The 25996-nt window shown below is 44.5% G+C and overlaps 3 protein-coding genes across 13 annotated transcripts in view; 1 reads left to right on the forward strand and 2 right to left on the reverse strand.

The window, feature by feature from the left end:
- Nucleotides 1–663: 663 nt before the first annotated feature.
- On the reverse strand, nucleotides 664–9736 carry LOC128430803 (NLR family CARD domain-containing protein 3). 8 transcript variants are annotated; one of them, XM_053416860.1, is made up of 9 exons: nucleotides 9602–9679; nucleotides 8682–8752; nucleotides 8441–8539; nucleotides 4955–5140; nucleotides 4735–4854; nucleotides 4078–4292; nucleotides 2060–3860; nucleotides 1244–1367; nucleotides 664–766 (listed from the first exon to the last, which is right to left on the reverse strand). In XM_053416860.1, the coding sequence occupies exons 4-8, from the start codon at nucleotides 4996–4998 to the stop codon at nucleotides 1322–1324; spliced, it is 2226 nt and encodes a 741-aa protein (XP_053272835.1). In that variant the 5' UTR covers nucleotides 4999–5140; nucleotides 8441–8539; nucleotides 8682–8752; nucleotides 9602–9679; the 3' UTR covers nucleotides 664–766; nucleotides 1244–1321. The 8 variants fall into 8 exon arrangements, with proteins under 8 accessions (XP_053272835.1, XP_053272837.1, XP_053272839.1 ...); XM_053416862.1 differs by having other exon boundaries at nucleotides 8441–8609; nucleotides 9602–9673; XM_053416864.1 differs by lacking the exon at nucleotides 8441–8539 and having other exon boundaries at nucleotides 2060–3857; nucleotides 9602–9677.
- A 978-nt stretch (nucleotides 9737–10714) lies between these two features.
- Nucleotides 10715–12240, forward strand: LOC128430805 (gamma-glutamylaminecyclotransferase B). Of its 4 annotated transcripts, none has more exons than XM_053416867.1 (3): nucleotides 10715–10786; nucleotides 11032–11070; nucleotides 11511–12240. In XM_053416867.1, exon 3 carries the CDS (start codon nucleotides 11535–11537, stop codon nucleotides 12000–12002), a length of 468 nt encoding a protein of 155 aa, XP_053272842.1. In that variant the 5' UTR covers nucleotides 10715–10786; nucleotides 11032–11070; nucleotides 11511–11534; the 3' UTR covers nucleotides 12003–12240. The 4 variants fall into 4 exon arrangements, with proteins under 4 accessions (XP_053272842.1, XP_053272844.1, XP_053272843.1 ...); XM_053416868.1 differs by having other exon boundaries at nucleotides 10728–10893; XM_053416869.1 differs by lacking the exon at nucleotides 11032–11070 and having other exon boundaries at nucleotides 10720–10786.
- Nucleotides 12241–12642: 402 nt separating this feature from the next.
- LOC128430807 (FERM, ARHGEF and pleckstrin domain-containing protein 1) overlaps nucleotides 12643–25996 on the reverse strand; it is a 42464-nt gene continuing 29110 nt past the window's right edge. Inside the window, exons 13-27 of the mRNA XM_053416870.1 lie at nucleotides 21045–21253; nucleotides 20787–20876; nucleotides 19386–19519; nucleotides 18593–18674; nucleotides 18424–18485; nucleotides 17962–18137; nucleotides 17748–17878; nucleotides 17556–17624; nucleotides 17361–17450; nucleotides 17168–17250; nucleotides 16604–16716; nucleotides 15334–15494; nucleotides 14419–14526; nucleotides 14185–14336; nucleotides 12643–13536 (exon numbers count right to left, since the gene is read on the reverse strand). Coding sequence (XP_053272845.1) covers nucleotides 13461–13536; nucleotides 14185–14336; nucleotides 14419–14526; nucleotides 15334–15494; nucleotides 16604–16716; nucleotides 17168–17250; nucleotides 17361–17450; nucleotides 17556–17624; nucleotides 17748–17878; nucleotides 17962–18137; nucleotides 18424–18485; nucleotides 18593–18674; nucleotides 19386–19519; nucleotides 20787–20876; nucleotides 21045–21253 — 1736 coding nt within the window. The 3' untranslated portion in view covers nucleotides 12643–13460. The remainder of the gene's footprint in view (nucleotides 13537–14184; nucleotides 14337–14418; nucleotides 14527–15333; nucleotides 15495–16603; nucleotides 16717–17167; nucleotides 17251–17360; nucleotides 17451–17555; nucleotides 17625–17747; nucleotides 17879–17961; nucleotides 18138–18423; nucleotides 18486–18592; nucleotides 18675–19385; nucleotides 19520–20786; nucleotides 20877–21044; nucleotides 21254–25996) is intronic.

Here is a 25996-nt window from a genome sequence, read left to right on the forward strand (position 1 = left end):
ATACACTGAACCTTTAACATTAAAACATGATGTCTGACCTCAGTGTCTCCAGTCGACACATTGGACTCTTTAGAAAACCACAGAGCTCCTTCACTCCTGAGTCCTGTAGCCTGTTGTTTCTACTCAGATCCAGTTCTCTCAGATGAGAGGGGTTTGACCTCAGAGCTGAAGCCAGAGAAGAACAGCTGATACCTGACAGACTGCAGTACTTCAACCTGGATAAAAAAAAAAAACTTAACTGTAAATTAAACTAAGTTCATGTGTGAAAATAACAGACACATATTCGTGTGAGCACAGACTCATAACATGGAAGATAAATATGAATCAGACATGTTGGACTAAAAACGAGTCCTGATTCAGTAAAAATAGATTATTTGGACCTGTTCTCTGTCCTGCAGATCAGATTATGAAATCCCGAACTAAACTCGGTGTTTTAACAAGTAGCTGAATATTTAAAATGTCACTTAATGAATGAATGGATTCAAGTTATGTGTGAAGAGGAATTATGTTAAATTATAATTAAATGAGATAAATTGTGTATAAATGCTGTTTTATAGATATGAGATCTACAAAAGTCAGTCAGTGAACTGACCTCAGAGTCTCCAGTCGACATGTTGGACTCAGTAGAAAACCACACAGCTCCTTCACTGCTGAGTCCTTCAGGTTGCTGTGTCTCAGATCCAGTTCTTTCAGATGAGAGGGGTTTGACCTCAGAGCTGAAGCCAGAGAAGAACAGCTGATCTCCGACAGACTGCAGCTCTCAAACCTGGATAAAGAAATATTCATATTTGAATGTGTCCTCCTGTTGTAGTGGATCGTCATCATGTCAACACAGACTCACATCAGACATGTTGGACCATTGTTTCATTCATCTCCTTCTTCTCTGCGTGTTTGGTCACTGAGCAGGTTTGTGTAATGAAACACTGTTTAAAGTAGGGATGGCTCCTGACAGTCACTTCCTGTTTGTTTCTATAACTGTCGAACGTGTTTTAATAAGAATTAGTCTTATTTTGAAAACCTGAGGAGGACGAGTGCTCGGCCTCACTTCACATGTTATTTACTGACACTTTCTTAATGATCAGGAGCAGGTGAATGCAGGTGAATGGAGTTGATGAGGTGGACGTGACAGACAGGCTGGTTGAGCGACAGATGACTGAGGGACAGAGAGCAGCACTGAGACACTTTAAATAAATAATGACCAAATAAGAGGGAATGTCTGAAAAGTGAACAAGGATTTAAGGACCTCAGAGTCTCCAGTCGACAGTTTGGACTCTCCAGTCCCGAACACAGCAGCTTCACTCCTGAATCCTGCAGCTGGTTTTCACTCAGTTCCAGTTCTCTCAGATGTGACGGGTCTGACTTCAGAGCTGTCATCAGAAAACACAACATTAATACAAAACGTGATCATTTGATCACACCCTGGTAAATACCCTTTTTGTTAAAAACACCTCAAGAGTATCGGGTACCTGGTTGGTGGAAGCGTACAAACGAAGGGTGGGAATTTTGTTTAACAAGAAAGAAGAATAAACTATATTTCCTGCTTCTTCAGTGATTCTCATCCAAAACACTTATTCAGTGATCGTCTCCTCACACTGTGCTAGCTGTTTGCTCATATATATTATATATCTATATATATACAGTATATACAATAATCTCCCTTGCATCCCACATGGTCGTATGTCTGAATTTCCAAACTCCAGCACACTGATCACATTGGATTTCACTCTCCACATCTGCTCTGGTTGTTCTCATATGTACATGAGAACAATGAGAATGTAAATTATTATTATTATGTATATGTATATATAATAATAAAAACTTAATTACACACACACATCAAACTAACTCTGATCTACATGTCTTTGGGTTTGTGGAGGAAGCTGGAGGACCCAGAGAAATCCCTGCAGACACCAGGAGAACGTCCTCCTAACAGAAAGGCTGCACTAACAGTGTTGACCACTGCAACACCATGCCGCCCAAAATGATGAGAATCATTTAACACTGATTGTATTTGAAGAACGACTCATCTCCACTGATTATTGATGATGTCTGGACTCACACAGCCTTCCTGCAGTTCCTCACAGCTGGGATCAGTCTCCGTCGACCCTGGTCTGATGTGTTGAACTTCTTCAGGTCCAGCTCATCCAGAACCTCCTCTGACATCTGCAGCATGTAGGCCAGAGCTGAGCAGTGGATCTCAGAGAGTTTCTTCTTTGATTTGTTCTCTGACGTCAGGAACTGTTTCATCTGCTGATGAACTGAGTGGTCGTTCATCTCAGTCAGACAGTGGAAGATGTTGATGCTTCTGTCGGGAGAAATGTCATCACTCTTCATCTTCTTCAGGTTGTTGATGACTGTCTGGATGATATTTGGATTGTTCCCTGTCCGACCCAGCAGGCCTCCTAGGACTCTCTGGTTGGACTCCAGACTGAGGCCGTGAAGGAAGCGAACAAACAGGTCCAAATGACCATTGGTACTGGTAAGGGATTTCCTCATGGTTCTCTTCAGGAGGTCATCCAGGGAGAAGGTAGTGTCTGTGTCCACATCTGTTCCCATGAAGTTGTTGAGCTCGTCTGTGTTCCTCTGGGTGTAACAGTGGAACACGTAGACTGCAGCCAGAAACTCCTGAACGCTTAAATGAACAAAACAGTAGACTGATTTCTGGAAGATCACACACTCTCTTCTGAAGATCTCAGTACAAACTCCCGAGTACACCGAGGCCTCGGTGACATTAAGACCACACCACTCCAGGTCTTCTTGGTAGAACATGATGTTTCCTTCCTCCAGATGTTTAAGCGCCAGCCTCCCCAGCTTCAGAAGAACGTCCCTGTCAGCCTCCGTCAGCTGCTGTAGAGTCGTCTCGTGTCCCTCATTGTACTTGTTGTTCTTCCTCTTTGTCTGAACCAGCAGGAAGTGCGAGTACAGGTCAGTCAGGGTCTTGGGCAGCTCTCCTCTCTGGTCTGTGGTCAACATGTGCTCCAGAACGGTAGCACTGATCCAGCAGAAGACTGGGATTTGACACATGATGTGGAGGCTCCTGGACGTCTTGATGTGTGAGATGATGCTGCTGCACAGCTCGTGATCCCTGGATCTCCTCCTGAAGTACTCCTCCTTCTGGGCGTCAGTGAAGCCTCGTACTTCTGTTACCCTGTCAACACATGTAGGAGGGATCTGATTGGCCGCCGCAGGTCTGGAGGTTATCCAGACGAGAGCCGAGGGAAGCAGATTCCCCCGGATGAGGTTTGTCAGCAGCACGTTGACTGATGACCTCTGTGTGACATCAGACAAAACCTTCCGGTTGTTGAAGTCCAGAGAAAGTCTGCTTTCATCCAGGCCGTCAAAGATGAACAAAGGTTTACAGACAGCGAGCATCTCTGCCGTGAGCTTCTGTAACGCTGGATGGAAAACACCGAGCAACGTGAGAAGACTGTGCTGCTGGTCTTTCACCAGGTTCAGCTCCCTGAACGAAAGCACAGTCAGCAGACCCACATCTTGGTTTTCTAAACCCTCTGCCCAGTCCAGAGTGAACTTCTGCACCAAGAAGGTTTTCCCAACGCCAGCGACGCCGTTGGTCAGGACGACTCTGATGCTGCTCTGCTGGTCAGTGGAGGCTTTAAAGATGTCGTGGCACTCGATGGGAGTGTCGTGGAGGCTCTTCATCTTGGAAGCCGTCTCAAGCTGCCTCACCTCATGTTGAGTATTAACCTCTTCACTCTGTCCCTCTGTGATGTAGAGCTCAGTGTAGATCCTGTTGAGGAGGGTTCTACTTCCTGTTTCATCAGTTCCTTCAGTCACATGTTCACATCTCCTCCTCAGACTGAGCTTATGTTCATCTGAAACCTCCTGCAGACCACAATCTGCTGAAAGACAAGAAACAATGTCAGAGAAAGGGAATCTGAGAATCTGCTGATTGTTTTCATCAGATACAGAAAAACTACAGAAAATAAAACCTTTTTAACTTTGTGCTTTTCTAACGATGTCAAATATTGATGCTGTATGAAGGAACAAAAATAAAACAACATGTGCTGATGTCAGAAGTGAAGACATCAGCAGACACATGTACAGTGCTGCTCTGACCGGCTGTCTGAGCTCCAGCTCCTGTTCTGGATCTTTTTCCACACTGGGGACAGGCAGAGTCTCCTGAAGAACCAGACTGGTCCCAGTATGAGGTGATGCACTGTCTGCAGAACCAGTGTCCACAGCTGGTGGAGACTGGATCCTTCAGGACGTCCTGACACGAAGCACAGCAGGACGACTGCTCCTCTTCAGAAACACAACTCCTGTTCCTCTCCCTGTGAAGACATTTGCTGATAACTCACATGTCACAATCACAGGTTGTCATTACTTCTGTCAAGGAGGTTTCGTTTTCACCCAGTATGTTTGCGGGTTTGTTGGTTCGTGAATATAAAAAAATGACAGATTACCAGTAAACTTGGTGGAAGGTTGTGGTCTGTGAACCAGCACGGGGGGGTTTCCTCCTTCACAGACATGTTCAGAGGACTGATGGTTAGCAGTGTGTGGAATTTGGTGCAGATCCAAATAAAAATGGGTCTCTAGTGAATTTCAAAGTGGTTTCATAAGGAGCTTGTTGGTTCTTGGTGAAGGTCTGAGCTCTTTGAATGATTCTGAGAGATTAGTCACCAACTTCAATGGAAGCTGTGTCCTAATGCAGGGGCCACACCAGAGGAAACTAAATCATCTTCAGAGCAGTTCACAGTAGAAACAGTGTCTTACTCTGTGTGTGAGGGTCCAGGTTCATTACTGAAGTTTGGAGGAAATCTCATGGACGCGTCACTCTTCAGAGACACACAGCTGGACCCTGGAGACTCTGCTCTCAGTCTGCGGTCCTGACCTCTGCAAACACAAACACGTTTTTATTCAGAACACATCATTCACTGGTTAATTGTCTGAGGATTCAGTTTGGAGGTTCACATGATTGTAGCAGGTCTCTTACTTTGTGTGTGAGGGTCCAACTTTCCTCGAAATGGCCGCGCCCATGTTACACCGGGCCGGCTGCGGCTCAGCTGTGGTTCAGTCCACGCTGCTCTTCTTGATATTCAAGTCTATTTTCTTCTCATTCTGGGCTCAGTTTACAGCAGAACACAGTGAAATGATCTTTCAAACCAGTTTCAATGTTTATCTGTTGAAAACGTCACAAACAAAAATATTTGCAACACTTCCTGCAGCCTACCCATTTCCAAATAAAAGCACTCCAGTGTTTCTGTCGACTGAATCAATTCATTTATATTTAAATGTTTTTATTGTTAAATTGATGCACGGCTTCATAGTTTGTAGTACTGGTATATATTTGAGTACACAGGACTACTTATATACACTATAAATCAAATGTTGAATAAAAAAGTATTTTTGCAACTTGAGCATTTCCTGATCTACACTCAAACCAATCAACTACATTAAAGTGAATTAATACAAGCTTGTAAAAGTTTATGTGTCCTTCAACCCCCTGCCACTAAGAGAAGGAAACTCAACATCAAGACCATGTTTGTAGTGTAGGTTTTCTAAATTGAAAAAATAAAAGAGTTGGGCGCCAGACAGAGCTTCTTCACCTGTCAAAAATTGAAATATCTCCCGGTATGGTAGTTAACCCGGATAGCTTATTTACCTAACTACAAAAGGCATCAAAGAAAAAGACATCACAAACAATCAAATCAGTTAATCAATATATATTCAATCAAGTTAACACTCAAATCAAATAGTTATGATTGATAAACAGACAAATAGCAAATTTTGGGCCAAAATATCCAGTAATCAATGCAAACAAATTCATTTCCAAACTAGGGCTACGTTGTAGCACTTGCGGGCCCGAGCACCCGCACGTTGAAGCCTGTTGCGGTCGGTGGAGAGAGCGATCGATGACTAAGCGCACATCATCGATCGAGCATGCACTTCTCCACGTTGCATGCGTTTTGCGCTCTGCGGCAGTAGGTTTGCCAGTAGGTGGCGCCATCACTATTATTACACACAGACTTATAGATCTGTTCAAGTAGCCGCTCTGATGTAGCGTGAGCAGTTTCGTGTCAATTGGAAAATTTTACCACAATGTAATTTTCACACTGATCAGTAGGTGGCGCTCTGACCCTGAACTAATATTTATATGTGGAGCTGTTCAGATCAGTATTGTGATCATAGGTCAGTAGTTTGGAGCCGGTTGGATAATGCAGAGTGGATTAACAAAGTACTTCCTGTTCCCTGGCGAATCAGTAGGTGGCGCTATGACACTGAGGAAATATTGACACATAGAGCTGTTCAGGCTTGGACTCTGACCATGTGACAGAAGTTTTGTAGTGATAGGACAATGCACAGTGGAGTTATGATAACATTGTGTCCTTTGGCGAAGGAAAATCCTTCGCCGCACATCAATGTTTACACGGTTTGAGGAAACGTCACAATTCTGACCATGATCTAATGACTTGACTGATCTGATTTGAGCTGTATATTGTAAATCAGCCAGGAGCAGTTCATCAAAGTATAAAACATGTCACTTCCTGTAGCCACCAGGGGGCGCTGTAATTTCAAGTCATAATTTCTGTGTAGATGTCATCAGGATGGCACCCTTGTCTTACATGTCTAGTTTGGACTCGATTGGACAATGTATGTCCGAGATACAGAACCTCGTGTTTTGATGGCGTTTAATCAAACTCAAGACGCCACGCCACGGTCACACGGTGGGACGAAAGGTCAATCTCTTAATCACTTTTTATCTCCATCTTGTTGTGATGGCACTGATCTTAATTTGAAGTTAATCTGATGAAAGCCCTGGGACAAGTGCATCAAGTAAAAATGTGGAATATGGAAAAAAAATGGCCACTTAATCCAAAATGGCGGCCTCCCTGTTTGGTCAAGCATACCTATCCAAGATATTTTTTTGTTTGTTATGAAACGACACATGTCCCGATAGATTTGTATAAATGTCGGCCATCGTAGTGCCGGGGTTGCCCTATAGGGGGCGCTGGTCAGTTTTTTTGCCACGCCCATTTCTTAAAACCATATGAATATCTTCAGGGGGGGGCTGTTGTTACACACATGTAGTTTGAGAGAGATAGAATCATGAACACTGAAGTTACAGCAATTTCGTGTTTCACGGCGAGTTGATGAACTTTAATGCCACGCCATTCATATGGCGTTTGACGAAAAGTCACGGTAATCTTATGTCTTCATTGTCAATGTCTTGGGACCCATTTGATACAGTTTGACATGGTTGAGGTCAGTGGATGAGGAGAAATTCATCCAAGTGTAAGACAAGCAAAAAACAAGACATTTCCTGTTGCCACCAGGGGGCGCTGCGGTTTTAAGTCATCATTTATGCATAGATGTCATCAGGCGGGGACTATTGTCTTACATGTCTAGTTTGGACTTGATTGGAACATGTATGTCCGAGATACAGATGCCCGTGTTTTGATGGCGTGTAACCAATTTTTAACGCCATGCCACGGTCACACGGTGTGATAAAAAAAAAATCCCTCAATCATTTTTTATCTCCATCTTGTTGTGATGACACTCATCTGAATTTGAAGTTGATCTGATGAAAGCCCTGGGACAAGTACGTAAAAGTAAAAATGTGGGATATTGCCAAAATGGCCACTAAAAGCAAAATGGCGGACTTCCTGTTGCGTTTTTCATAATGCTCCATGAGACTTTTTTTCATGACTGGTCACGATACACCTATATCCAGATTTTGATGAAAATCCGTTATGTGGAAACCTAGGGGCTGGTTCCAGGGGGCGCTGTAGAGCCATTTTGCCACGCCCAATTCCAATTACTCCAGAATACTAAAATATCCGCAGACCTTGAATTTCCTGCAAAGTTTCATAACTTTTTGAGCATGTCTAGACCCTGAAAAAGCCCCCCAAAGGGAAATAATAATAATAATAATAATAATAATAATAATAATAATAAAAATCCTTACAGATTCAATAGGGCCTCTCACCATTCGGTGCTCGGGCCCTAATAAGAACAATTAACCGTCCATTCAATAAACATATGAAAGAAGCTTCCATTAAGAATTCATAATGAGTATAGTTTCGAGTTCAGTTCAAGTGTGAGTTTGTGTGTGTGTGTGTGTGTGTGTGTGGTGGTTGGAGAGGGGAGTTAGGGTCCAATGAAAAGGTAAAGTAAGGGAAATGTGTGTTATTTTTGATGGGCCTCTAATCTCCAGGTAGAGGTTAGATGAGGGGTGAATTTTCCAGAGGCAAAGAGAACTCGGTGAGCCAGGAGTGTTTCTATAGGGAGACTTAGCTGGTTTGGTTCATCCAGGACAGAGGGAATCCTATTCCAATCTGAGCAGATTAGATGGGTGTTTACATCCACTTCAGGCTCCAGGGATCAGCTTTTTTGCCTCATGGTTGAGGATAAAAAATGAAAAAACTTTCCAGAAACTAGTTTATCTGTTTTGTGATCTCCTTCCTACAGTTACTCTCACTTCACATGCTGCCACTCCATGCTTCCTCTGGCTGAGTCTCCCTCTCCTCTCTGGCTCACAGGTGTGTCCCACTTATCATCTCCCTCGCCCCTCCTTTTCCTGTTGAGGAGTAAAGGGCCATTCTGTCCTTTAGTTTTCCCCTTTCTGCTACATGTTAACGTCCTAAAGGCTGGAAAGGAATTACAGAACTTTATAGAATATATATATATGTGTGTGTGTGTGTGTTTGTGTGTGTGTGCACCTTGCTCTGCATGTCGATGTTCCTCACATGTTCCTCGACAGTGAAGACTGTTGACAAGATAGTGACCACTGCTGTAACGTACGATTGTGAAAACACGTCAGGCACGTGCACAGACATTTTGGGGGGCAGGTGCTCAAACCCCCAAAAAAGGGCACCCATCGCCAAAATTATTTATGAAATTAAAAATAATAATCATAAATAAATAAAAAACACAGTAGGATATTTTCAACTTATATTTTTCTTTTTGTTAACAAACTAGCTCAAATGATCAATTTGAATAAATAAATGAATAACAGGCAAAAACAGATAAAACAAGGCCATATTGAATAACCAAATAATATTTTAGGGTTAGGTTTAGTGATGTGATGGGCTCCTCTGGACCAGGTAGGGTTACTGATTCTCCCTCATCTGTTTTACAAGTTGAAGGCCTGATCCAAGATAAAAGAGAGTTGCTACCCTGAGCTGCTTGCTGCAGTTCCCTGTCCTTTTGTGAGCGCCGCGGAGTATGTCGGGGCGAAATTCTCACAAGAACTCAAATAAATGCCCCGTCAGATATCAAAACACATTTGGGGGGAATTGATGACAGAGAGAGTAATTTGTATTCTTAAATTTTGATGAATGAAGAAAAAAATTGGGCTCCAGCAGAAGGGCACCTTTCTCATCCGTGGCAAAAGGGCCAGTGCTTGAGCACCACTAGGGGTCTATCTGTGCACGTGCCTGAAACACGTGATTAAACACTTGATGAACAGATTAGATGAAGATGAAAAGTGAAACTGTGAGTTAACTCTGTTAATTAGTCCTTTGAAGGCTCTTTGTTCCAGACCTGCTGTTCTTATCTGTCTCTGGGGATCCAGTGAAAAACACAGTCACTGACTGTAAACTAATATGAATGAATAATATAAATGTTGCTGAACACTCACCAGCCTCAGACTTCACGTCTCCTTCTTCGGCTCCTTGTAGTTAGAACAAGTCTGAGCACTTTCACTTTCACTGGCTGCTCCTCCTCCGCTCTGTAGTTACTGGAAATCAAATCACATGATTCCGTGTGTGAGTGTGTGTGTGTGTGTGTGTGTGTGTGTGTGTGTGTGAGTGAGTTCTCAAATTAAAACCGCTGTTTGTAATTTAACTCATGAAGTATTTTTTACAGACAATAATAATAACAATAACAAATATATATACACATTCATGTCCTATCTTTGGCAACAGCCACTTCCACTTTATTAATCGACATTTGATCTGTAGGACATTGTCACAATCTTTCCTGATGTGGGTCTCATCTCCCAGGAAGACTCCGAGGTATTTGAGTCCTCCTTTCTTCCAGGCCAGACCTCCAGGCAGCCTGAGCTGATCCCCCAGCTTCCATCCAACCATCTCAGCCTCGCTCTTCCCCCAGTTCACCTTTGCAGAAGATATAAAACCAAAGTTATTTACAGTGTCAGATAAAATATCGAAGTCTTATTGTGTATTCATAAGTACGATAAGATCATCTGCATACACAGATAATTTAAAAGATACACTGCACTGGGGGAAACACACACCTTCTAAAACCTTCATTAGCTTATGGAGCAGAGGCTCGATGGCCAGAGAGTACAACATACCAGAGAGAGAGAGCAGCCCTGACTCACCCCTCTCTTAGTGTTAAAAGGAGCACTCAGCCCACCATTTATTTTCAGAACACTCGCCATGTCTGTATGGAAAAACCCGGATCATGGCTATAAAGCCTGGGTTGAACCCAAAAGCAGGTCTCCCTCCTTCATTTAGTAAATGTAATAATACAACAATAATAACTTGAGCTATCATTATATAATATAATAATATATATATGTACTGAGAGATGAAGAAGAAATAGAAGAAATAGAAGAAGAAGAAAAAAAAGAGAAAAAATAAAACGGAGAAGAAGAAGAAACAAACGAAAACGAAGAATATTCAGTGTTCTGGATGTCCCTCTTCTCTTTGGCGCCCCCTCCTGTTTATTTTCGCTCCTGCTTAGCTCGACTTTAACTGCGCGTGCGTGAGTCCGCTTCTACTTCCTCTTTTCTTTTTGTCTGCAGCTCATTGCACAGCCGGCGACCTGCAGATAGCACGACTCTGATCCGACTCCTGCGGTATGTGTGTTGTGTCATACCTATAGTTTGTACAGTGTGTGTAGTGTGTAGTGTGTGTGTTCGTGGTAGGTGACTGGTTTCCAGTGCTGACAGCTGCATTATTCGAGGTACTTCTTTTACAGATCTACTCTTGATACTTTATTCACTCATGTCAACCCGTGGCTGTAGTTCTCGTAGATTTTTCACTCTCAGATCGACTACCCACACAAAATAAATAATAACTTTATCATGTAAATGTATTAAAGGTGAGGACATTGTCCCCTGGGGACACTTCAAGTAGAAAGGTAAGACCCACCGTGATCACCTGCAACATTAAAATCACTTTAACGCATCAATAACTATGATAAACCACTGATATAGTGCACTTTACTCTGAAATACAGAGGAAGTACTGTTGTTTTCCGGTTCTTAGAATTGTATTTAACTTTAAAACTCTGCTGTATTCACAACTGTACTCAAATGTTTGTGTGTGATTCCACCCCCCCCCCCCAACAACTATTACACACTCACAGATTAACTTTCCAGTAACAAAGTCCAGGACATGGACTCTCTATGTAAAGTCCCATCACGTGTATGTCTCTTTATTTAAACGGCTAAAAATGTTTATTCTCACCTCAGTGCTTTTGTTTGTTTTCCTTTATTTTCTCCATTTCATTCGTGTGTGTCTGCACCCCCACCGCCTGCACAAGTTGTGTTAAAATGTTTGTGTTCCCTTTATATTCCAGCTGGGTCTCTTCTCCCGCGCCCTCATGACCCGCGTCTTCGTCTACGGCACCCTGAAGAAAGGGCAGCCCAACTACCACCGCATGTTCGACGCCGCCAACGGGAAAACCGAGTTCGTCGCCTCGGCCCTCACCGCCGAGAGGTACCCGCTCGTCATCGCCGGCAAGCTCAACATCCCTTTCCTCCTCAACCTGCCCGGCCGCGGTCACCGGGTCCACGGGGAGATCTACGAGGTGGACGACAAGATGCTGCGGTTCCTGGACGACTTCGAGACCGTCCCCTCCATGTACCAGCGCACTCTGGTCCAGGTGGAGGTGACGGAGTGGGCGAGGCGGGCAGAGGGCGAGGAGGGGGCGCCGGGCAGCATGACCGAGGTGGGGATGTACAGCACCACCTCGTATCAGCCGGACTGGCTCTCGCTGCCCACCTACGACAGCTACGACTCGCTTGGAAGTCACGGGCTGGAGTACGTGAGCCGAGAAGATCGAGACTGAAGGAGAGGAGCATCAGCTGGACAGAGATGTCTTCATTTTCATGATCTAACTAGAAACTTTAGATTTTAACTCCTACAGAATGTTCTCTAACTGGAAAAACACACTTGATATAGATTTATCCTATCACAAATACTTGAATCCTGTCATCTTTAATACTTAAAAGTTTAAATTCCTCATACTTCTGTATGTTTTGCGGTTCGGTTTCTCCTGTTCTACTTATTAAATAATTACACGCCAATCCTTGTGTTTTCATTAACATTATTACAGATTCATTTCCTTGCTTGTTTTCTTTTGCTGTGAGGTTTTCCAGACGAACCAGTCAAACGTGTTTTTAACATCTCCACCCTTTTACCATCAAAGTAAAGTATTTAATCTGGATGTTAACAGATTGGGTTCACTCCAGATTCTCCAGGGTCTGGATGGATCAGGTTGATTCTTCTCTCAGTCGCTACGACAAAAACATTCAATGGATGAATTGTAAAACACCACAGAAGCCAAAGTTAAAAAAAAATCTGTCCCTGCTCTGCTTTTTAAACGTAAGTATTTCTCCTTCAAATCCTTTTTTCCTTTGTGATGTGTTGTTCTAATGCAATTCCAACCGAGGCTCTGTTCATGAATCACCACAATACAACCAAACACATCTGTTTTCTGGGACGTTCTCCCTTTTTTCCTAATTTATTTATGAACACAATCGTTTCTCAACTTTATTTAAAATAGTAAAATACAAAAGAAAAAGTAGGGGAACATGGAGGGGAAGGTTTTTGGCAACGAACCAGTGAAATCTCAAGTCGGCCTTTTTAAACTAAACTCGCGGGAAAAGAAGAAGAACATTTCACAGTGTATCAAAGTACTGTACAAAAAGTCACTCGTACAAAAAGTGGAGACGGGTGTTTTCCAATCTGGCGTCACATTGAATTCATAAAAATGATGGATAATGAACAATGGAGTGTGTTCACGTGCACACACAGATTCCCACACACAGTTCATTTCCTCCCGGTCTTATTCAAGCCTTTTCTATGTACATGTTTGAAACCTTACAACAAATGTGCTGCTCTACAGGAAAATAGAGAATATTTAAAATCACCAAGGAAATATTACACAGAGTGAAAAGGTAACGCTTAAGGGGTAAAATCCTCCGTATTGTAAACAGGGATGTAGTTAAATCCATGTGTGTGTGAATGTCACTCGGCGGCACAGAAATGAAAGAGCAGGAAGGAAAACATCGTAGGCACGACTTTGCGTTTGGCAGTTTTTGGCGAAGAAAAAAAAAAAACTGTACGATATGACGTGATTAAGTTTCTGAGTGATGACCTCGGAGCGACGTGGGTGTGAAGATTAGTGTCGACTGTGACATGATTCTGTGAATATGAGAAAGTGTCTTTTCGGGCGTTTGTGGCGTCTGACTTCTAGCTGATCGCAGCGAGGAGGTGGAGGAGGAGAGAGGAAGGGGCCGGTTCATCAGTAAAGCTCCTTCCTGGTGCTCGGCAGCGGGTGGCTGGAGGAGCAGGTGGCGCTGCGGATCACCTCCATCCACCTGGAGGTCAGATTACATCAGTTGATAAATCCAGATAAACAACCATTGTCACGTCCATCAGGACCAAACTCATCACGCATGTCTATTAACATTTTTGTTATTCATGTTCACGTATTATTCTGTTGGTTCTGGGTTCTAAATATCTTTTTTAAATTAAGTAGTCGCAATTAAAACAAATAAAGAGAATAAACTAAAACAGATTATAGCATGTTAATATAAATGTTGAGCTATATTCGACAGAAATGTCTCAACAGAAGGGCTGAAGGGCTTCATACACCAAGCTGTCAGGAAGCTAAATCTCTCCCCTCACTCTCCCCAGCCATATCCTCCAGTCTGACAGGAAGCTGAACCCCCCCCCCCTAAAATCACTCAGGACTCTGCAAACAAACTGTCTCTTGTACTTTTTGCACTTTTATCACTACGTTTACACTTTAGACAAGCTTATTCTGCTGTACTTGAATCTATATGTTTACTTAGTATTAGGAATTGTCTTGTCTTATCTGTTGTGCCTGTGCACTTTATATGTTTCACCGTGGGAGAGTGGGAAACGTCCTATCGATTCCTTGTATGTCTTGAACATGTGAAGAAATTGACAATAAAGCTACTTTATCTCTTTGTCTTTTATCTGAAGGTCCAAAGGGGCTGTACCTTTCAAAGGTGTACTCGCTCTCTGATCGGAAGTAGTAGACGTGGGACTTGAAGTGGAGCTTGAAGACGTAATCTTTGTGGATGTTCTCCGACTCGGCCGGGACAGTGACGGAGTAGCCCAGCAGAGGGAGGCTGGCCAGCGGGTAGTCATCCTGCAGGACAGGAACAGGTTAACTCATCGCCACAGCTTGATAACTGCATAATCTCCAGCTCGTTCCTCTAACCGTCTCTAACCTGATGCGACTTGTAGAAGAAGAGGCTGAAGTTGGTGAAGACCACCCAGAGCTTCTGCCAGCCGTTGCTGTTCTTGAACTTCCTCAGCAGGTTGCCTGACAGCTGGTTCTGGAGGCACAGAAGACGACAGAAAGAATAATAAAACACGATGAAAGGAAATATAGACAGCGCTGATTTTATTACAGCATTTCAACGGATGGGAAAAAGATAAAGAAGAGGAGCCTGAAGAACCCTGACACAAATATTGAGATCCTAACCCTATTTAAATAGGGTTAGGGTTAGTTTACAATAACCCCCTCATTTTACAGTTGAGTAAAGTCAATTGACCGAGTCAATTTGAAGTCTCGAAGAAGAATTTGAGGGAAAAAGACACACACACACTAACAAAGGACAACAGAAAAAATAATCCCCAAACAGAAATGATAACAGGATCTATTTTATGTTTTTATTTCTTTGGGCCAGTAAGAAATTAACATCCAATAGTTGTGTTACCGGGGTTTGTGCAACAAATTTGACAATTTTATATATTTCGTTGGCTCTTGCGATACCTCTCTATTCCAGCAGGTGTCCCTAAAGGGCAGGTTGTGATTCCTGTTACCAGCAAATCACAGAGCGCAAGAGAGAGACAAGGGCCCCTGGTGTCTGCTGAGGGGCCTCATCGACTCACCGGCCGCACTACTGCCCCCTTCAGCACGGGCAGGGGAATGGAAGACGGAGAGACAGAAAGACAAGAGGGCGGAGGAGATGGATGGACACGGAGAGGTGGAGGAAAGACAGGATGTTGACATAAGACAGGAGGAGAAGAGAGAGACACCACAGGCACTTCACACTGGACAGATCAGTGGACAGGACAGGAAGTGTGATGCAAGGGGGGGGAGGGGACGACCAGGGGACACAGAGCGCCCAGCACCGTACCTCCACGGCGACGCTGAAGTCCACCATGGACACGCTGGTGTTGCGGTGCCAGCAGACGTGCACGGTGGTGTTGCCGCGGTGACCCTGGCGCTCCAGGGACGAGCGCGAGCCGCAGAGCTCCTCCTCCGACTCCTGGTCGGCCACGCCCTCCTCTGACAGCTCTGCGGGACGAGAGAGGTCAAGAGAGGTCAAACACGATGATCTAATGTAATCATCACGGGGGTTCATCTTTTAAATGAAATGAAAGCCCATGACTGTTCCACCTTAAGTTAAAATATTGAACCTTTCACATTATATAATGGTGACAAACACTATTTTAACTATATCTAATGTTAAAAGGATGAATAAATGAATATGAATACATTACAGATGATTTATTTCCTTGCTTGTTGTTCGGGGAAGAATTTTGCTCATTAACATATTTTTAAAGTATATAAAGCTGCATGCAAAGAATTGATCCCTTCATTTCCTGACTTTTAATCCTATGTCTAATAATGATTTATTAATAATCATAAGATAAATGATTATTATGATTCAGCTCCCGACATTAGTAAGATGTTCATAAAACTGTTAAATATAAATAAAAGACATTAAATTCAAACACAGTAGGGCTGCACGATTTACAAATAAAAACTTTGATTCACACCAATAGAATTTCATTTGATTGATGATTTGTTTCACAGTGATTATGCTGCATTTTAATATTGGACATCAAAACAAGCGCCCCTCATTTTCCCCAAGGAACCTAAAGCAACACATAATGCTGTGTCTGAGAGCTGAGACAAAAGAGTGATCAAAGCAATTTCAATACAGTCTGAACATAAAAGAAGAGAGAGAGAGACACAAAAAAAAAATCACCCTTTTGCTGTCCCTGGTAAGTTAATACTCTTTAAATGTTTGACAATATGAGGCGTCGAACCGAAGGTCACCAGGCGGGGGCCTCTCCGAGCCGGGAGACAGGTGATGAAAGACCACCTGTGACAGTTCGGGTTTCATGTGGCGCTGAAAGCCGCAGTGTGGAATTGTGGGAATTGTGCCATTTTCCCTGCGGGTAAAGGTCAGTGCTTCCCTGGAAGGGGGCTAATACTCAGTCGGTAAAGAGAACAGGTCCCAGCTGACGTCCCTGTGTCACATGATGTCTTCTGGGACATTTCCAGAAACCGCGACAGCTCGTCCCCGACTGCCCGGTTGCGCCTCGACAATGACATAATGTGTGTGTGTGTGTGTGTGTGTGTTTTGGGGTTTGATGCTTCACCGGGTCGGGACTTACTGTTGTCGGTGAGGCTCGTGCAGAGCAGGTCATCGCTGGGGCTGCTGCTCTGCTCGGCGAGGTCGATCGCCATCCTGATGTCCTCCACCCAGCGCTCCATCTCCGACGCACAGCTGCAGGCGGAAAAACGTGCACAGAGATCACACACGTTTCTTATTTATTCTTCATCTGCACTCTGTGGCATTACGAATGGATAAAACCAAGGAAGAGAGAGCGCGTGAGGAAAACTGATAAAGTCGGTGCTGAGCAGTGAAATCTCCTCATCAGGGCTCGAGTGCCTGAATGGAAACTAGGTCACACAGTTCAATTTCATTAGAGGACAAACAAAGTGTGGAGGAGGGATTCATTTTTAATGAGACTGACCTGAATTAAACTGAACATGGTTTCTATTCATTCTAAAAATGCTTTCATGAGAAATGCTCCGCTCAAGTCTTCAGCCATTTTCTTTTCTTTCTCTTTCTCTTACATATTGGATGAGTGGTGTATATTTAACTCTTCGGTAAAAATGTATCTTTGTTCTATGATAAAGTGTGTGTGTGTGTGTTTGTGTGTGCGTTTGTGTACCTGGCCGCCACCACCACTGACTGGCGCTGTCCGAACAAGGTGAAGGAATGAGGGACCCCCCACTCCTCCTCACTCTCCCTGATCTGCAGAAACACGCACACAACTCACAGTCACACACTCAAATGCTACTTGAGACTTATTCAAAATAACTCTTGACGATATATATTTCAGCAGAAAAGAAAGAAGATCATACCGTCATGCCATAAAGGGGCAGCTGGCCGTGAACTTTGAACTGATTGACCGGGGTCGTCCCTCGACTGGTGTACACCAGGGAGTCACTGAACTGGGGGGGGGGCGACAAGAGGAAGGAAGGAAAGAGGTGTCAGTTGCATCTTGTTTGCCATCATCGGTTTTAAATCTACTCGGAGAAGCAGCTGTATGGTCATACCAGGAAGAACATCCTCTGCTGGAGACCTTTCCCCGAGAGCTTGCTGAGGCAGCCGAGCCTGATGAACTCCTGGAAGAGGCGCAGGAGAAAAAACATCAGAGTTGCAGAAATCAGCGGGATGAGTCACTTTCCCACAGGATCAAATGATTGCAGGTCTATATAATAATACAAATAAATGTAAAAAGGCCGAACCCTGCCGCGGATGGCGAGGTTGTCGATGCCGGTCAGGTCTTTCTTCAGCTCCAGGAGCTTCTGGAAGTTCTCCATCTTCATCATGGTGCCTTGAAGCTGCAGCACCATCTCAGTGATGTCCGCCAGGCCCGCTGAGGGAAGAGGAAGAGATGGTGAGAGGGGGAAAAAACAGAAAAGCATCCTCCTCTTCCTCCTCCTCCTCTTGTCTCCTCACCTCGAGAGTCCCTGAAGTCGTCGTGCGTGGGGGGGTAGTGCTTGCAGAGCCGCTCCAGGATGAGCTTGTAGTGCAGCAGGCGATGGAGCGGTCGCAGCAGGAAGATGTTGAAGGGCAGGTAGCAAACCCGCTGCTGCTCAAAGTCTCGACACAGAGTCTCCACCTTCCGACTGGACCTGAGGTTATTTTGGGGATAAAGTTCGGGTAATAAATCTCTTTCTTCTTTTATTTCCCCTCATGCAAAGCAAATGAGGATCTCAAAGACTGTGAGGATGAAGTAGAAATGTGTTTCTTACTGCTTTACATTCTGAATCTTAATTCTCGTTATTAGAAGTCTCAAAACAAGAAACACAACCTCTCTTTAAATGTAGAATTTAACACAAACGTCTGATGCATTCGTTTCCTGCTGCTCCTTTACACCAGCCAGTAACGTTAGCATGATTTAGACTTTAGTTCCCTCACCTGCAGGCTCGTTCCAGTTCAACCAGACACTCGGAATGTTTCTGGAGGTGAACGGTCAACTGCTGCACATGCAAAAGAGACGAGAGAGAGTTTAACGATATGGAAACATTTTAAAATCACCTGATATCATACACACAATGACTGGATTAAGTGTAAGGGAGACAGTTACCCTCAGACCCTGAATGTTCTTCAGTAGAACATCACCGATCCGCTGATAGTCTCCCTTAATGTGGGCGTTGGAGCGACCCTCCCTGTGAGAAAGACAAAAAGACAATATTGCAGTAGCACGTATCGACCAGTAGGTGTCAGGTCAGAGCAAAGTTCCTCACACAGGACTGGAAAATGTCTAAATTCCCCATCACCCCATTCATCTTTCCCCAGAGGACCTTGGTCCGGCTCCAAACGCACGGTTTGTCCTCCTGTCTGTCATTAAGTAAAATAACACGGCACAGATTCCCACAGGAGGAGATGAGGGCGGCCATGAGTGTGTGTGTGTGTGTGTGTGCACTGGTTCCCATGCAGTGACGTCACAAACTAAAACTTGAGCTCCACCTCATATCGTTGACTAAATCTGAATAAAAAAACGGCACACGGTGTTAATGGCATGCGACTTAGACGTATTAAACTCAAAACTCTAATTTCTCCTCCTTCCATTCAGTCGGCAAAAAGCAAACTGTACAGAACTAATCTGGTTTAAAAACAAATTTGATTCATTCTTTTTCCCCCCACTTTCTTTTTTACTAGTAAAATATCTAAAATAAGCATTTCCAGACATTTCAACTTTAACATAAGATGCCTTCAGACGTGCACTGAAGTCCGAACATTATCCTGATATTTCCCGGGGCGGTTTCGTGTGGATATTTTTAATTCATAATTACATCAAGTTATTATAGTTCAAGAGAATTCAGCAGGATTGGCTGCACGGGCTCAAATACAGATCATGGGAGTGAATGGGCACTGACCACTGAGCCAGCCGCTGCTCCACCTCTTTGAGGAATCCCTGGTGGAACTTGTGGACCGGGTCGTAGCTGGACGAGATCAGGTTCTGGACCGACTCTGGGAACGCCTCGTCCTTGCCCACAGAGCTCTGGAAGGACTGTGATGGACACACACACACGAGAAACTGTTATGATCCCAGCAGACCCCCCCGAGAGAAGAGAACAGTGTGTCAAAAATGAGTGATGTGATTTGAGAGCACGTTGACGTTTTGGAAATCCATCAACTGCACTCACACAGATACTGGAACATGATCCTCACGACTCTAAGCAAGCGCAAGACAACCCCTGACACAGAGGTGTTATATATCCCCCCCCCCTCCCCCGATAGGAAATCACCAGCGATTATGACAGCGGCGCAGACAGAAGGCCGCCCAGCTGTTAGAAGAGGAAGAGAGGAAGAGAGGAAGGGAGGGAGGGAGGGAAGGGTGTGGGACCTCAGGCCACGGCGCTGCCAGCCAAAGAAAATATTTAAGAGGTTGTTTTTTTTAAAAGTGCCAGCGCACGCCTTCCTCCCACATCAAAGAGGGTGGAAACTACAGTTGCGAAGGAAAACAGTGGCGACGGAGAGAGAGAGACACGGGATAGGGGGGAAATGAGATATCGTTTATCCGCTGCACGCCGAGGTCAGAGGTCAGGGTCAGCGTCCCTGTATGAAGGCGACGCTGGCAGGTGCTTTAAACTGGGATTTCCCACAATGCTCGGCGTTTCCTCCGCTACAAATTCCTTCTGATTTGTGGGGGAACAACACAGACAGTGGAGGAATCACTTTCAGCTGTACTTTCATCCAAGGATTCAAGGATTCAGGATCCAGACGTTGTGTCTACGAGCTTGTGAACAACAAAAAGAGGCTGGAGCTAATCGTCTATTTGAGCTTGAAGAACAAACCAGACACAAGGTTGATGGAGGACAGGGAGCTGACTGTCAATATAAAAAAAAAAACACAAGGAGCTTTAACATGCTGGCTTCAGAGCCGTCATCCGTCCGGAGCGACTAAAAAGATCATAAAGCTTTAGATGTCTTGGTCCAAACTAAATCCACATGGGGCCAACTTCTCCGGGTGGGAATGAGGAGCAGAGGAATAACACAATGTAATCTGAATGTCACATGACAGACTTTGAGCTCCTTGTCCTGCTATTTTCAACTTCCTGATATTTCCTGCCTGGAAAAACACAGGATTCTGCCCGACTCCATGCGTAGGATCGCACAAACCAGAACCTTGACTCATTGTCAACATATGCTCCTTTTCAAAAGACCGGCCTTGACTCACTAATCCAGAACTGAGGCTTCCAAGAGACCAAACTTGGCTCTCCGTGTCTCAGTGGCTGTGCGAGACACCCTCCCGCTGACATGTCTCAAAGTCCTCACCTCTGTGACGACCTGCAGGTCGTTGAGGTAGGTCCGCTCCGTGGTCAGCAGCTCCTTGGCGATGAAGTAGGCCTTGTCTGTGGGAAACTTCTGGACACAAAGGGAAAGATTGGACGGATCCATCAGTCAACACGTCTATTTGATCAAAGAACTGTACAGACACGGTTTTGTTCGTCAAGTTAGAAGGCAGTAGAAATAAATAACCGGTACAAATCTGAGGGGGGAGTGGGGATTGTGCTCATCATCCATTCTGCCCACCTTCCTCCTCGCCTCCTCCTCATCCTCGTTGCGGACGTATCCGGCCTCAGTGAGCAGCGGGCTGGTGAGCGGCGATAACTGCTGCCCCTCGGCGACCTGACCCGGGCCCAGGACACCGGTGCTGCCCATGCCCTGTCCGTTCATCGAGCCGCTGCCGTTCACCGCCAGGCGGGGACTTCCCAGCGGAGAGTCGTCGGAGCTGGGACTTCCTGCGGGGTGGGGAGGAAGATAGGAAAGTGGAAAAAGGAAAAAGAGTGAGATAAGATGGCAGGAGCGGATAAGGGATGGTGTTACTGTTGATTCTGTATGGGGGGTAGAAAAGATGGATTCACGAAATTCACTGCCACTGTGAGGAGAAGGGTTTCCGCTTTTTTAGAAGCTCAAGATAGGAGCGTGTGCTCTGAATCACCCGTCACCACTCGGCGTGGCAGTGGATTTCATGCACCCACCATCCTACGCCGTCAATCTTTAACTATGAGTCAGGACCCAGAATGAGCGGCGGCTGTGTTCCAGCAGGTCGCCACAGGACAAAAATGCTACGATCCCTTAACTCAAGGCCGCGTCTACACAGTAAAGATAGAAGGATGGAGAAAGAACTATTCATTTTGAAGTGGCAGGTTAGTGAGAAGCTACGTGTTATACTGAAGGCGTTTAAGCATATCAGTGCATTATAAGGGAAAGTAAAAAGACAAATGATGCCAAATCCACTTTATGCCAAATATGTGCCGATTGACAGCAATTTGTAATTTGTAAAAAAAAAGGGAGAAGTAGCCCCGCCCCATAAGCTGCAAATTCTCCCATTGAAAGGTGAAAAGCTATTTGAAGTGCATCACGTCTTTCCATTTCCCTCATGATGAACCCCAGCAGGATCTTCAACAGCAGTGACATCTACAATTAGACAACAGGAGCCTGGTCTGGAGACTAAAAACCTACTTTTCACTACAGAGGTTGGACTACGAGGTTGTGACTTCATACTTGCCCGTACTAGAGTCCACTGTGTCACACCAAGCTGGATCATGGGTAAAAAAAATCTGATCTGTGACCAGTGCTTTAAAATAACTCACCACCACACAGACAGAAAAACAAAGACAAGCGGGCCAACACAAAACAGACGTGTGGAAATTCACATGGGCACGGTGACCACCACGACAAAGCACTACTCTACGGTCTAGCTACCACGACACGAAAACACGGGGGAGGGGGTCCACGACTCCGGCGGGTCGGGGGGAGGTATGACGGGATGGGGGGGGCCACAGAAAATTCCGGAGTCCCTTTTTTCTTCGAACATACAAGGTCGTATTTTATTGACACTAGTGCACACATCAGTTACAGTGTTGGGGGGAAAAAAAGAGATGAAGGGCAAGGGTAAAAAAAAAAAAAAAAAAAAAAGAAAATAGGTTGTGCAGGAATACAGAGTGTTATACAAGGAGTGACAGAAACCCAGTGAGCCAGCTTGCCTCATGCCGTACAGTGTGCGTTAAAGAGGGGAAATGGATAATATCAAACAATGCCTTTCGTTTGCACGGGGATATAAAGACTTCTCTTGGCAGGTCTTCAGCTCAACTGGCGGCGGGTTGACCTCGGCACGTCCAGTGTTTATTAGGATCTCATGCTTTTAGAGATGATACGCGGCTGTCGCTCAACAAACACCGCGTGCTGCAGCTTTGGGGCGCGCGCCATGGGAAATCAAGTGAGTACCAGACATGCAGGGTAAAGCCGCCGCCAATCTGCGAATCAGCAAAAGCCACAAAGCCCGGTTTATCCCTCGAAAAGAAAAGTATGTAAACAGAACGGAGCACAAATGAGATGCTGGAACGTTTAACATTTTAAAAGACTAATTTAAAAGAACCTAGTTGGACATCTTGGGGAAATAAGCTTACTGGAAACAAAGTCAGAATCTATCAATGTGTTTGTACAGTTCATGGAAATAACCAAAAGCCTCCATGGAAGTGCTGCTATTCGGTGACAGGCAGTGAAAGGGAACACAAGGCGGACTCAACTCCAGCGCTCGGGTGCATGTGTGTGTGTGTGTCCATCTTCTGACAATACTCAGACTTTCACATCTTGCAAAATCTCTCAAAGATCAATATCTGTTTAGTTTGTTTACACTTACACTAACATTAAGCTTCACTTTACTTGTTTCTGTCGCCTGTCGCCCTCTCGTCATGTAATAAGAGCACTGGGGTTGAGTCGGCCCCGTTTCACACTTGTGCACAATGAGGAAAATAAAAATTGGGGGCGATAAAAACAAATGGTTTCTGCACCTTTTTTTTTTTTAAACACAGGGAGCAGTTAATCAACTGGAATATCTCACTGCACCGGAAAGCCTCTTAAAATATGCGAAACCATTTTTGAGTCCCACGACAGAAAACAGCGGGTGATTAAGTGGAAAAAAACAAAAAGGCAGAACAACAGAGAAAGCGGGGACCTTGCTCGTCCTGTTAACATGCAGTCAGAGTAAAGAAAAGAACACAAGTGAGAAAACAGTGTTGTCACCCATGAAAACAAAACAAAAAAGACATGCTTGAAATAAATGCATTTACAGAGCATGGACATTGTGTTTCAGGAAGAAGCAGTAGCTCTGAGGACAGAGAAGGTTTTAGAGGATGAAACAAGCTGTCGTCCCAGTTTAGTCTCTCCCAGTGCTTGAACCCGTGGGTTTTGGAAATGGGTGCAAATTCTATGTTTGCAGGATTTAGAGGGAGACATGTATTTATGGAAACTGTTAACTGTAAAGATAATGTCATTGGCTTAAGGTTTTGGACAAATTGAGATTGTTGGTGTCCCATCATCAAGGTCAGTAGAAGACATGGACACGTGGACCATATTTCATTGAAATAGTTTTAATAATTGTTTAATGTGTTGGCTAAAAAAAAAACTAATATCCATTCTATTCATAATGGAAAGGCTGGAATGGTTATTCCTTTTTTGACATTGGGGAAACTTATTCGGGAAACACAGACCTTGCTATTTATTTTTGCTAAATTTCAGTGTATGAAAAGTGCACCGGTTTCCTTTTATTACCGTTATCCACCTAAGAGAGTGTGTGTGTGTGTGTGTGTGAGTAGACAGCCAGCAAATGACAGTGACGGGGATGTGAGCACAGCTTCAATACACAGCATCGGAACAGAGGAGAAAAACAGCATTCAAAGAAAGTGAAAGATAACAGTGAGTTCTGTGGTTGTTATTGTTGTTGTTGTCGTGCATGCCAAGGGCCGAGCCAAGCGGACAGCCGGAGGTGGTCACGGCGGTGGACGACAGTTTGTGCGGTTGTCCGTCGCCGACGTGCGAGTGTGTGGAAGGAAGAAAGAAGAACGACAGGAAGGAAGTGACGAGTGAAGCCGACAGCAGTTAATGCATCTGGAGCAGAAGGTGGAGCTTCGGTCAAAATACAGATAATAAATGTAATCTATTCAATCTCTCGCTCTTCCACGAACACAAAAGAGAATTACAGGAGAACCTTCTCCCACAGACATCCAGATTACAGTGCAAGCTGCCCAGCGGACAGTCAGACGGACGGACGATCGAAAGACAGCATGAAAAAGTGCTCAGAATAAAAAAGGCCTTCGACCGAATAAGAAGGCATTACCGACCATTAGCTACAGCACTCCGACTCAACTGATCCCATTAGCTTACACATGGAACCCGTTCGCCTACGAGTCGAGTGCGTCACTCTAAGTACAATCCATCCTCTAGCAGGAACTATACAACTCCAATATTCTGTACACATAAAGGGAAATATCGTGGTCCGGACAATCACACTCTGCCTCCCCCCGTCCAACTGAAATCCCTCCACGGACTCCAGCCATTTTCTCTTACAGCCCTTCTATTGCACAAGACGACAGTAAAATAATTAGATTTACAGGAAATGCTACATTAGGGAACTACAAACGGGGGGGGAACGGCACTTCTACAAAAAGAGCCCTATTAGTGTCGACAGCTTTTCAGAACGAGCTATGAAGCGTCACATTTCACCAAATACACCAAGGAATCTATTTTATCTCCGGCTTCAACACGAAAACATCTCATTTACAGAACTCGGCTAATTTCTCCTAAATGGATTAAACTGACTGGGATTACATCAGTGCTGTTAATTGATTACAGCGATTACTTCTTCAGAAAAAGGACAATTCCCTACGACATCAGTCTACACAGTTTTTAAGTTATGGCACATTGTAAGGAAGGTTTTTCCTTAAACCGTCCCCTTTGCTCGTTTTGTAACTTCTCACACCTCCGGCTAAATTGCCTCAAGGGTTCTTTAATCATTATCCTTAAGACGAATAGCCAGCAAAAAGTTTCAACGTGTAAAGTTTAACTGGATTGAAAATTACAAAAATCCTGGGGATTGGGAGGTTTACAAATATCGGATGAATCACAGCAAAGCCGCTTTCTATTCACAGTTAAAAATACGTCCAAAACTCTACAAATGTGTTAAACCATTTGAAACCATTAAAAAAGTGTATCACAGCAAATCTAGTGTAAAAAGGTGAACTAGAACGACTTCTATATTAATATGCAAAGATCGATGGACTGGTTTTCTGAGAGATAAGATTTAAACCAGTCGAATATCTGTAATTGTATTGATTATGACTCCTACATAACAGGATTATATCTGTTTTGCATAATAATGGGTGAATCGAGGCTCGGCTGCTTCTTATACGAATCCGTCTCAGCAGCTGAAAACCCGGCCGCCGTTATCTTCCTCATTAAAGCGGTAACATCCTCCCTCCTCTCCCTCCCCGTCCACCCCCTCCTCAAGCTGCCGACTCCCGAAGGAGAACTTGCGGCGAGGCAGCGGAGACGAGTGGGCCACGTTTGAGTTCACCGAATTCAGGGAGCAGACGGCGGCCGGGTTGCCGTACATCAGCGGCTGGCTGTACGCGCTGCTGCCGGTGTCGGACTCTGTGTCGCTTGTGTCGGTGCCGCTGCTGTCGGAGCCGTCAATCATCTGT

The sequence above is a fragment of the Pleuronectes platessa genome, chromosome 24 (assembly GCF_947347685.1).
Source record: "Pleuronectes platessa chromosome 24, fPlePla1.1, whole genome shotgun sequence".
Lineage (NCBI taxonomy): Eukaryota > Metazoa > Chordata > Actinopteri > Pleuronectiformes > Pleuronectidae > Pleuronectes > Pleuronectes platessa.